We start from the raw sequence: 13,298 nt of genomic DNA on the forward strand, positions 1-13,298 counted from the left end.
AGCCAGAAGTGATTTGTGTATTTTAAAATATTTGTTACTTAATGCAATTAATTTCAGGCCATTGGCAGATCCTTAGGTCTTGTCTTTACCAAGGAATGTTATATTGCCCACACAATATCACATACAAGGAGAATTAGCAGAATACATGACTGAGTCACTCTTTATAAACATAAAGTAAATTACAGAAATCCTGTTAAGATATAAAGTACTATAAACAACGTAATAAATAAAATGTATAATGTTGATAAGATGATAACTTTATGGGCCAATTTAGGATAATTTTATAGCCTTTTAAAAAGGTTATGTTATAAATGATAGCAATATAATTTATATGGATGTTTAGACAGTATAATGCCTGAACATAGCAATGTCCAGATACATCATTTGGTGTTTATCAGGTCGTCTTCTCCCACTGTATTTTAAATTGCAAGCATGCTGCATAACATATCAGACCCTTAGGCATTCTTAAGAAATGAAAAATGTGTCGCTATCACCTAGTTCTTGTTTAGAAATATGCTAGCATTTGTCCAGAACAATGGAAAGGTAAGCAAAGGACTTTAGAAACATTATAGGCGACCAGAGACGGAAGCAGAAAAATACCTCACCAATTTGTCTTCAGGTAAATGAAAATGTTTGACTCAACATGGCCACTGTTACAATCATTTTGTTAATAGGCAATTCCCATGGCAACTATTGTATAAGAGTCCTTGTATGTGCAAATTTGAAATGTGCCTACAAATCCAAAAACCTAGTTTTTTTAAAAAAAAAATCCTCTACAGTAGGGTGGGTATATTGCTTCCCGCAAGAACATACTGAACATTAATTCTCATTTTTCAGTATACAGCTGTACTTTCAAGAGTGTTTGATAAAGCAAATTATAAAGTCCCTGACAAATTCAGAAGCCATAGGATATGAGGATAGACTCTATTGTACATTAATAAACGTCTGAAAAACATGAAACAAAGCTTTGAAATATACACAATTTTCAAATTATAAAGTTCTTTCAAATATCCCCTCAGGGACCAATGTACAATTATAGGAGCTCTGGAACTGAGAGTAAGTACTACAGTGGTGAATGTTGTTGAAATGAAAATGTTCATGATAACAGTGTAAAAAAAGGGTGCTAAGAAATTAAAACCGATGTCTACAAGCTTCATGAATGGATATGAGTGTGGCAGATGCAATTAAATACAAGCATGTTAAAAGTTAAGCATATTTCTGGCAAAGCAATATATAAGCTTCACATGTACTTTAATGCAGTATGAGCTGGTAGTGATTGATCAGCAAATGATGAATTGTTTTAATGCAATGGGTGCTTGCTGTTAAAAATGGGGGGGAGAGTTATTAAAGTAGGTGGAGTACAAGCATTTTAAATACATTAATTTCATGCGTTAGATCAGGGATGTCAAACTGGCAGCTCACGGGCCAAATGTGCCACATGCAGGCCACGGCCACCCCAGCTCCACAAAGAGAAAAAAAATGTTGTGATATGTCACGTGATGCAGTCGACTTTGAAAACCGTGCTTTAGATCATTGGGAAGGAAAGTGAAAATTCTATAATTATCAATATGCATTTAATAATGCACAGGTGAGGATGCACATTTGCTAAGAATGGGAAGGAAGGAAGGAAGGAAGGAAGGAAGGAAGGAAGGAAGGAAGGAAGGAAAAGTGTTGATGATTCCTTGAAGACTAGACTTTATAGCCTTGAAGAACTAGTGATACTAGGGATCTTCTCACTTTCTCCCCCTTTCTTATCCAATTATCTCTTTCTCTAGCCTCATTTTCATCAATTTTTTCTCTTTCTTGTTCCTTCTCATGTGGTTACCTTATTCTATCATTCTATGTTTCACACTGCTAAATATACAATAAAGCTGAAGAAAAGGTTTAAAAAAATAGTGCGGACAATCAGTTTAATTACTTTTTCCACTTCTGCTTTATATTTGCCAGTGTGAAACATAGATGATAGAATAGAGTAACCTTCCTTTTCAAGAATGAAAACAGATGCCTTAAAGGCTTTTGCATTGATACCATACAAGAAAGTCTTTAAGGAATGCTCAAAAGAGAGCATATCCTCTTGCTATAAGGGCTATGCTATGTAGCAGTATTAATAACTTTTCTCTTTACTAACTGGTCTCAGATGAACAGCAGAAAGGAAAAAGCACGACGAACAGTGTCTTTATATTCTGGGCTACCACATAAACATTTTCCTTTTCCCCGTGTGACAAATTGAATGTATCTCTTTGACCATTTTAATACCCAGAATGCTGGACCAGATAAGGTATTTGGCTGATCCAGCAGGGCACTATATTACCCAAAACTATATGCAATATTAAGAGATTTGTATTTCTGGTTCAGTAAGATTTTAAAAGAACCATAAAAACCACACATCTGTTCTAAGGGAACTACTTGTTTTTGTACTTCTTTTTCTTATAAAAAAGAAGACAAGTTCTATCTGCCTTAAAGTCTACTTCAATAACTACAATAAGTCCTGCCTGCCATGTTTTGCTGCTAGTTTTAAGACCACCTATCTGTAAAACCTAGGAAGGCTTTAGGAGTGTTATATAGTAAGCATTATCTGATGCTTCTCTGCCACTCTTTTTTTAAAAAAAAATTAAAGTGTGTTTATATGCGGCTCTAAATGGTGGGGGAAGCAATTAAAAAAGAAATGAGAACAGAGCTCTGAAATATCTTCAGGCAATTTATGAATCTATGACTAAGGTACTTAAAAATATGTGTGCCCATCAACTTAAAAGATATGTTGCCAATTTTCATATTTAATAACATATCTTTCAGAAATATATAGAGAAAAAATAATTTCTAATGTAGGAAGAGGGAATATCCAGCTGCCACATTTGCAACTTTTCCCTCAACTCACTTGGAATAGTGTGCTTATTTTTTGTAATCAACATCTGCTCTTGTTTGATATATCACCTAGCTAAGCCCTGACTGGGGGAAAAAAAGTTCTACGCAGAATATATTCAAGCTAAAATAGCTTAAGGCTTATTTGACACATTGGTCAATTGACAAATCAAAGATTATTGAATAACCTGTAATGTGGCAGTAGTTCAATACTGTGAAGTGCTCCAAGAAGCCTTGATCCTAATAAAAATTAAAGGATTGGCCAGTTGCCTCCTTAACACATGTTACTTTACAAATAGAGCAACTATTTTTTTAAAAGTTGGTGTCTTTAATGATCTTCAAATTTCATGCTAAAATCTATACATAATAATTCACTTTTACATTTTTATAAATAAAAAGTAATGTTATAATTTTATAAATATTTTCATAATTACCAATAAGATTAAAATATACTTTTTGTGATTTTAGAAAAAGTAAATGATTTTAAAATACAGGTTTTTTTAACCATACTTAACTATTGAAGATTGCATTTTTATTTATTTTTTGTTTAGTCAAATATTAAACCCATTGACTTGCCAGCTTATTTAAAATAGTTTTTTTTTTTTAAAATCTGATAGAATTTTTGTACCATTGCTTTAAAAATACCACCTGCTTACTGAGGACATCACTTTCTGGAAAATGGAAGATGTTTGATTTCTGAATTAGCTTGCCTTAGCTTGGGTTTTGCATATAGGGATAGGGACTCGGACTCTGCAAATATTTTAAAGATTGAATTGCTTGCCTTCTTCTCTTGCCTGTATGTTTGCTCGATATAGAGTGAAGAAAGACATGTCCTCTTGGGGGTGCAAACAAGATTGAGTTGCAGCTCTTTTCTCAGGAGAGTTTGTAAGAACTCATTAATTAACTTCAGATGCTTTTTGTGTTCCCAGCCAAAAACATAGCAAAATCAAGCTGCCGCTGAAAGGCAGCATATGATTAATATTATTGATCATGTTAATAAATATGTACTGTATATTATAGTGGTTATCAAAGTGACATAAACCTGGAAGAAATCTGATAGTGTATTGAAAAATGTATTCTTCAGGCTATGACCTTCAACTTAGTACAAAGGAGCTGTCTAATGATATTTGTGTTCTATAATCTCCACAGTGTGGAGAACTGTTCTATTATTCAGCATTTACATTGGCTTGATAATTCAATACTTATTCTCATGAAAGTTATGTTTTGTTTTTTCAATCTTATGCCCATTAATAGATAGATAGATAGATAGATAGATAGATAGATAGATAGAGATAGATAGATAGATAGATAGATAGATAGATAGATAGATAGATGATAGATAGATAGAGATAGATAGATAGATAGGTAGAGATAGATAGAGATAGATAGATAGATAGATAGATAGATAGATAGATAGATAGATAGATAGATAGATAGAGATAGTGTGTGTGTGTGTGTGTGTGTGTGTGTGTGTGTAATGAAATATAGATTATTTTCAGGGGAGTGATAAGGATTGCTGCCTTTTGCCTCTTACCCAGGGCTACCTACAAGCAGGAAAATCAACCATAAAAAGTCTAGGAATATATAGTGGGATGGGATTAAAAGTTTGAACAGTCTCTTTCCTGACATCTCTCTCCAGATGGTTGATATCAGTTCCCTAAGGATAAAATCAAATCAAAACCTTTAGGCCAGGAACACTTCTCTAAACATACATAAACCGATAATTATTAATAAAAGTAAAAGGTAGCTATAAAATACAATAAAATTACACAAAGCAGATTAATGTGCTAACAATAGTACAACTAATACACACAATCACCAAACTTTGTACTAATCTTCAATCATAGGTAGGGCAGATGGAACAAATGATACTACAAAAAAAGAAGTGGAAAGAGACAGTATGTCAAATAAGGATCAATACAAATAACATTATTGCTGTCAAATGCTACTAAAACAATAAATAGTAATTGCCAGTTGCCCCTTCCTTTCTCTTCTTAGTGCATCCTTCCTCCCTCAAATCCACTTGCCTCCAGGCTGCAGTTTCTCTTGAAAGCTGGGAAAACACATGCAGGGAAACCCTTCCATTAAATACTTCCTCCCTTTTATCTACTACCGTGCTTCTGCTCTAGCCAGGTGACATTTCTATGGTGTATGGGTTTGTTTTGACAGCTCCGAGACTATATTTATTTCCATTACCAAACCCCAAGCTTTGCAGGACCTCCTTGGTGTTTCATAGGAGGACCTGCTTAGAGCTTCTCTGGAATCACCTTTCAGTGTGTCTCCCATCTCACTTGGCATAGCACCTTTCAAGGCCTTAGGGGAGGTTAGTGGTTTGGCTCCTGTAGCATCTTTTGTTTGTTATAGTAAATTTGCCTCCTGAGCAATCTTTATTTTTTAATGGCTCCTGTCTTTTTTAAAGTAAGAAGCTCCTCTGAATTATTTGGAGTGAAGTGTTGAATTAAAGTTGAAATAGATATGCAAAACTCTGTAAATGCTGAACCAATTAGAATCCTGATGATTGCTAACATCCGAAGGCGATTCTAACATCTTAACATCCAAAGATTCTAACCATTAATGTGACAGCAGAAAAACACTATTTCCAGGCCAATGCATCTGTCTCAGCAGTGGGCTTGAGGATGTAATTGAAGCTAGATTAGGAGGTCATGGCTTCTAGAAATGGTTAATATGGCACAATAGTCCATATATGTAGGTGAAGCCTAAAAATTTTTTTTCTTCACTTATGTGTCATCCAGGTATACAGGAATCAAACTGTACAAGCAATTTGATGGAAAATGGGAGTTCCTTCCTTTGCTGTTTTTCAAAACCTTGCTATGTGACAATGTATGTCTCTTATGGCAATACACTATCCTAACCTCTGATTGACCAGGTGAAGACAAATCCCCTGAAGATCTAGAAGGCATCTTATTTAGGAGTGCAAGTATCAGCTTTTCCCTGCTTGTAAAAAAACACATACAGCATTGCTACAGAAAATAAAGTAGGGCTCTAAAAAGTACTACTGTTCCTTAATTATATGATGCTACAGCAGAAGTTGTATTGCATCTTCACCTGCTTTAAAATCTTTTCTCTGTGCACATGGTTGCTTTAGGTTCAGCTTAATGCTTTTATAGAACAGTGTCCCTAAAGGCTGACACCTGCTTTAAAGAGTAACATGCCATTTTTCTTGTCAGGCATTTCAAACATGGTGCTTATGTGTCCAACTGTGTCCATGTTAAGAAATCCAAGATGCCAATGAGCAACTATTTTGGTATTTAACATAGTTAAATACACAAAGATAGTTTGACTGAAAACTGGCATTGATTAGAAAGAAAGGTATGTCTTTAGAGAATAGGTAACTGCAATTTAACCGTTGGAGAATTGTTAATGTCTTGTTAAAAAGGCAGTTGTTTGTGAAAAGCTTCAAAATGTTCCTGAGTCATATCTTGTGTTATTATTTTAATATTTTTTGTGTTTAATCCGAATGATTGTTTCTCTGCCTAATGATATTTTAGCTACTAAACCACTTGAATACAGATTATGCTGCAGCCCAGAAAAGACTGGAAATTGGTCTATGTGCATCTATGGACAGATGCTTATGGATAAAACATCCATGGAAGCCTAAATGCAAGGGATCCCTGATCCAATAGGCCATAATTCCCAGATTTCTTAAATATAAAAAAGAAAGAGCTATTTTCTAGCTCTTTGGGAAGTTTCTAGTACTTCTGAAAATTAAAAGATTAAGGAGAAGCAATATGTTTTTGCTCATTTAAGAAAAACCTGTTACTGCTTATATGTATTTTTAATCAACAATTGCCTGTTTAAACAATTTTGTAAGTTCCTGAATAACACTGGGTCCATTTGTGCGAAAGTGATTGTGGAGTTTAAGAAAGCTGTGCACACCTTGAAAATCATTCAGGCATTGTGTGAACACAGCATCTCTCTCCTGTTTGTTAAAAAAGCTCAATTATTGACACTTTCTGAATCATTTTTATGGTATATAGCATCCTAATATTGGGCAATCCTACAGAGTAATCTCCTATTGGAGTTTGTCTTTGTTTATAGGAAAATATAGTTGTAGGAGCTCCAATGTGTTCAAGACTAGAAAAAATGTGTATGTGTATCTGTGGCAATTAAGCATAGCAATTTTTTTCTTTCTCTTTCTTCTTGATTGGGTCCTTGACTTCTGTTTTAGAACAAGTGAAGCAATTCTGTGTGGTCTGGCTGTTTAGAAATTGGTTCCTTCTCACATGTTGTGAAAATTCCCGATTTATTGCACGGTACATAGAGAACTGCAAGTTAATTCAAAACAAAATATTTATTTAGGTATATTACATTTATACCCAGAATAGTGTTCCCTTTGAATGATCAGAAGTAACCTTATCTAAGTTAAGAATCAGTTGGTTTTCCTATATTTATTTCAGCTGTTTTTGGCACCAAAGGTGAATGAAATTAATCTGAAATTGAAAATATGATGTAGGGCTGAAAAAAACAATACAGTGGGTTTGTAATATCAAATAGTAGCTTACTAGAAAACTAAACACGATTTAGAGAGAAGAAAATGCTAGAAAAATAGAAAAGTACAATTTGTATGACTGGCTCCTGCTTTCACAGGGAGTCAACAATTAACACCACATTTCAGCAAACATAAGGTCTTGTTGAATTCAACACTGTCAAGCTGTTCTCTTTAAAGAAGAGCTATAGCAAATGGACAGCCACATGCATTTACATTTTTTTAAAAAAAATAATTTTCAATGAACTCACATTTAGTAGTACCTTTGTCTCTTTTGGCTTTTATTTGTAACTATACAAGAACTGCGCTCTTCAGTTTTTTGTTCTGTTTACAGATTCCTTGCTTCTGAAATTCAGTTGTTGAACATTACTGTAGAACTTCGTCATGGTTGTTTTTATATTTAATCAGAGAAAATTGTGGTATATGCTGTTGCTTGCTTTACATATCTTGCTATTTTTAAAAAAAAAACCCTCTAAAAATCATATATTAAAATTATACTAAAATTTATTGTATAGTTCAATGCTCAGTTTACAAAAAATAAAAACACAAGCCAAAGATAAGAAGCAATAAAAATAAATAGTAAATATTGCAGCTCTAACATATTAGGGTTCAACTTCAGTCTGATCTCTCCCATCAACAAAGTGGGACTGGAGGTGGCCGATCACCACTGCATCTTGTCATGGCTTTTTCAGATATGAGCAAGCATAATATTTTTCAATGCCATTGGGAAGTCCCCTCTTGCAAACCAAAAGAAAAAAAAAGTCAATAGGAAGTCCAGTTTGAAAAATATTGGATGATATCACCATCCGTTCTCTGATCATTTTGTAACTTCTAGTTTTGTTGCATGCCCAAGGAGGTAGGATGGTCTGCCCTAAAGAATTTATGGAACCTATGGGGTTGAAAAGGATCTTGGAGGTTTTTTTCCCCCAAGGATGGGTAGACAGACCTTGGACACTGCATGGAATAGGTGTTTATTAAGGAGTTTGAAGCAGAAATTCATCTGAAGACTCTCATTGTGCATTGATTCTATAGTGTTCTTTGGTTGGTTGAGGAACTTTGGGATATGAACTACCAGAAGAGAGGCTTAGAGTATCTTTGGAGGAACAAGATTGAATTCAACAAAACATGACCAAGAGCCAATATTAGGAATTATGCTGTGGTGATAAGGACAGAAAAACCTCATCATTTTTATGGTGGTTCCCCCCCCACACACACAAATAGTTATACATTGGTTCTCTTTGAAGTGACTTGTGTTTTGCTGAGAGATATAAGCCATAGAATTACTGTGCCACATTGTACACAGATACAAAAGGGGAGAGCTTTTGTTGTGACATCACAAAATATTTTCATCATTTTGATGTCACATAGAGGCAGAATAAAATTATTATTTTAATATTATGTTTTAGTTTCATTATTTTGTATAAACTATTGAGAAGAATGAGTAAATCAATCTTCTATTATAGCAACATGTCTGTTCTGAGGTGGGTTTTTTTTAAGGGTTTCTGGGAAGTTTTGGTGCAAAACTTTTCCACTTGCTACGATTGGGAATAGCTGACAATGTATGTCTAACTTTACTTTAAAAAAATTGAAAACATCAATCACACATACCCCACACCATCACAATCACAACATCATCATTGTAATCCACATCCTCATCATCACTATTCCTATTACATTGGTAACAGATTTTCATTATGCAGCAAAGTCTTCTCACCTTTGAATTATAATTTAAGTTTTTATAGCATTACGTTTTAATTTCTCTAATGTTCTGTACATAATTTGTTGGATCTGAACCATGCTGTCCTGAAAATAGTGCAAAATTCTATGGTTTCCTGGTTGGATGCACCATTAATAAGACATTACTGATTTTCCAGAGTCTGAACTTGTTTTGTATTAAGGTTTATAAGGCTTCCATTAGTCTTATTGGTATAATTAAAGATGGTAGATTTAGCTTCTAATACCCTGAATTGTATTTAAAAAACAACCAGGCTTAGCATTGTCCCATGTGACAAAGAGGAACTTTTACATTACCATTTGTTGCACGTGTGAATCTCGCAAGCATATACAGTACATTAGTTGTTTTTCAGTTGATATTTATGTTACTGTCCTTTTCCTTGGGAAATGTAAGGGTTGAAGGCCTGAGTGTGTTTAAAGTCATGACTTTGCTATATGAGCTGGCATTTGAAGTATTATTATTACTAAGGTTAATCATTAATAAAGACTCTTAAATTGGATTCAAATCACTTTCAAGCAACTTGTTTTTTGTTAATTTGTTCAGATCATTGGCTTGGTTTTCACATAATGCTAAATCATTAGATCACATATTTCTTTTATGATAATGTGATCCTGGAAGCATCCATTATGGTTTAATCATAACTGATGATAATATGGTTTGTTTGTTTTGCCTGAGCAAGATGTATGAAGAAGTATTGTCAGCTCATAATTCTACAATTAAAATTAAATGTTGAGCAAACAGAAGCTTGCTTTCCTTGTCATGTGTGTTATTAGTTTACTTTCTATTTCCAAATAGCTGAATTATTTGGATGTGTTACATCTGTTAACTGTGATATATTTATCTTCCTTTAAGGCATTTTTTGTTCAAGACATCATCTGGAACAACTCCTCTCTTCAGTAGTTCTTCCCCTGGATACCCATTGACCTCAGGAACAGTTTACACACCACCTCCCCGACTGTTACCTAGAAATACTTTCTCCAGAAATGCATTCAAGCTGAAAAAGCCCTCTAAATACTGTAGCTGGAAGTGTGCTGCTTTATCAGCTATCGCTGCTGCAATCTTGCTTGCTATACTGTTGGCCTATTTCATAGGTAAGTCACTTCTTTCAAGAAATCACACATGATCTGTTGAATAATTCATGTTTGTCCACTGTGCTTTTACTCATATAAAACCAAAATAGTAATCAACAGTGCTATTTCTAAAATCACGTGCACTTTATACTGAGAGGACAAGGACTGGATTTTTAAAATGAAATAATAGAAATATGCCGCTTAAGAGACAATGCCCTAATTTTGTTCCATTTAGCTAAATTATATTCATGGCAAAAGGAAATTTACCTATACTTTTCTGATTAATCAGACAATGGTTCTTGTAGTAGTGGAGCTCATTGCTAGCCATTTTAAGATTCAGTCCTATGTAATGTATAATGGTTAGGGAATTGGTTTAGTACAAAAAAAAAATCTAAGTCCAAGCCAATACTCAGCTGTGGAAATTAACTAGAAGACTAGAAGCAAATGTTCACTATCCCTCAGATTAACTCCCTTCGAAATTTGTCTTGCCATTGTTGTTGTTGTTGAAATGATAACATTTGAGGAGGTAATACTATATGATTTCTGGAAAAAAAAGGAAGATGGAATCAAAATGATAAATGTAATTATAAACTTTGAATGTTCATGATTTAATTAGTTATTCATAACTAATCTCTGAAGTCCTCTCAACCTAAATTCTATCTCTTCTATATATTATAAAGTGACTGAAAAAGTAATAGCATAGTAAGGCTCTGTGAATATTTAAAATAACCTCGTATACATTGCAAGTTGAATACTATGTTATATTACATCTCTCATGTTGTTCCTGAATCATATTATACTATACATTCTATTTTTCATCCTATTATACTCCATATTTTATTATCTGTACAATATAAATTCAGGTTACATATAGCACATATATTACTTTCTTCTTTTACTTTTTTACTCTTACGTTGTAAGACTGCATTGTTTGTTTCTGAATCACCTTGTCAACTGTACTACTGTCTGATTCTAATACTGATCTTTCCTTTAAAATTTCTCAGCTGATAACTATACAATAGCAAGGCATTTTGGTATACTTCCTCCATAATTGTAATGAGAGCCATAAATCTGCACGTTCTATTGCTTCCTTTGTTCAAATCATCATTTGATTACATAGTAAAAACACTCTTCCACATACCAGTGAGGTGCAAACATACCAATACCAATACGTTTTGTTTCTGATACAATTATTGAGAAAAGTGGAAAGAAACCACCAAAATAACTCTATTGGGGTGAAAATATATGTGAGGGAACTAAAGAAAGATAATTCAAAGTGCATAGTAGTATTTTTAATAGAAAATTGGGAATAGCACCATCACATCTCCCTTGGATTTTGTTTTGTACCTTTATGCTAGAACTGTCAATTTATTCCTAATAAATATGACTAGACCCATTCTGAGTAAATTTTTTATAGTATTTCAATGTTCTCTTATTTGTCTGATACAAATAAAAAACTCAATTTGATGTCTATGGGTATTTATGTGAATAGCTATTAAAGAGCAAAGTTCAGAGATAAAAACCATTTTAATGTGGATAGTGCCCCAATTCGAGGTGGTTGGTATTCTAGATAATTTTATCTGAATTTCCTGTCAGAAATCTGAAACAGAAGGAATAAAGAATGAAGTTAAATTCTATTCAATTTTGTTGTGATTAGCATACAGATAGCATTTTTCCTTCACTTTTGCTTTTAAACATATTTGATAAATTCTAATTTAAATTGTCTATATGCCTCATTTATAACTTTGTAAAAAGGAAATAATTGAAAGATATTTTCTGCCCTCTTCTGGAAGATACTGAAATACGTCTATGTTCAGTATTCAGACTTAGAAGTAATTATATTATGAACCATACCAGTCAGATTGATCAATGTTAGGAACCCCTTGACATAGAACATTTACACTGATTTAGAGCAACATCTACTAAAGAGCTGAGTGAGTTTACAAATATTAGTCCCAAAAGTGAAATGTACCATCACATGGATGTGTTTTTATCAAGTTGCAGATGGTATGCTAATATTTTAATTGGCCCTCAGTAAGAAAAGCTAAGAATTAAGGCACTGAGGTAGAATGGTGCAGAGGTTTGTTGGGAGGTTGGTCAAGGTTACAGATTTTGGGGTTTTTATACGTTTTTATAGTTTTAGTTTTATTGTTGAAAACCACTCAGAGTTGTTTTAAGATGAATAGGCATGCAAATATTTTAAAACAAAGAAAATTCAAAGTTCTCTTATAAGGCAAGGAGGGAAAATCTGTGAACCACCACAAGCTGCTGAACTACAACTCCCTCCTTTTCCAGCCATAGTCATTGTGAGGTGCACAGGTAGTTGTAGTTCAGCTATAGATCTACTATGGATGGCTGCAGTCTTCTATTCTTTGGATAAGGATTTCTTCATGATTGAATTGCATAGTGAAATATACCTGGAGATAAATAAACCTAAAATCCTTGAACTTCAGTATTTGTAATGTGATTTTAAATCACACAGCAAGTTTTGAAGATAGCATTTTTGCCAGCAGTAAGAAACTAACCCTCTCAATTTGTTTTGCTCAAAATGAAATAATCAACAACTTCCATCATGTTTATATTCTTATCATGGTTAAAATATAAAATAGAAATTATAAAAATACAAATTGGTTGTGCAAAGCATTTGAAAAGGCAAAATATACTTCTTCAAAATTTTGAAACAGCTGCAATTATTGAGAATATTAAGGCAGCTGCTTTGAAGGCTTTTTTCAGTTGTGGACAGAGAAAAAATGCCTGTTGGGACAGTCAATGAAGTGGCTCTACCTTCCCACGGGTACCTGAAAAAGCAAAGCCTCATATTCTCAGTCTTCCAGAGAGTGTGGCTGCTCCATTACTTTGAGATAGGATATTCCATTCACACCATCATACTCCACAAAGGGTTCCTACAAATGTTTTTGTCAGGTCTATAATGTATATGGCTTTTTTTTTTTCAAAGTATGTGCTGCTATGTACAAATAGTGCATGTGTACTCGCTTATGAGCACCTTCTAGGGAATCACTTTACTTGATGGTAGTGAGGCTGGAAAAGTTGACTTTATGCAACATCTTGTATCTGTGAAATAGATATTAAATCTTGTACCTATTTCAGAAGCATTAAAAAGCATTAT

The 13,298-nt window shown here is 33.7% G+C and overlaps 1 protein-coding gene across 1 annotated transcript in view; it reads left to right on the forward strand.

Annotated features, from left to right (window-relative positions):
- Nucleotides 1-13,298, forward strand: part of TENM2 (teneurin transmembrane protein 2) — an 834,696-nt gene that overhangs the window by 576,450 nt on the left and 244,948 nt on the right. Inside the window, 1 exon segment of the mRNA XM_032208490.1 lies at nucleotides 9,935-10,192. Within this exon segment, the coding sequence (XP_032064381.1) occupies nucleotides 9,935-10,192 (258 nt within the window).

The sequence above is a fragment of the Thamnophis elegans genome, chromosome 2 (assembly GCF_009769535.1).
Source record: "Thamnophis elegans isolate rThaEle1 chromosome 2, rThaEle1.pri, whole genome shotgun sequence".
In the NCBI taxonomy this organism is placed as follows: Eukaryota; Metazoa; Chordata; class Lepidosauria; order Squamata; family Colubridae; genus Thamnophis; species Thamnophis elegans.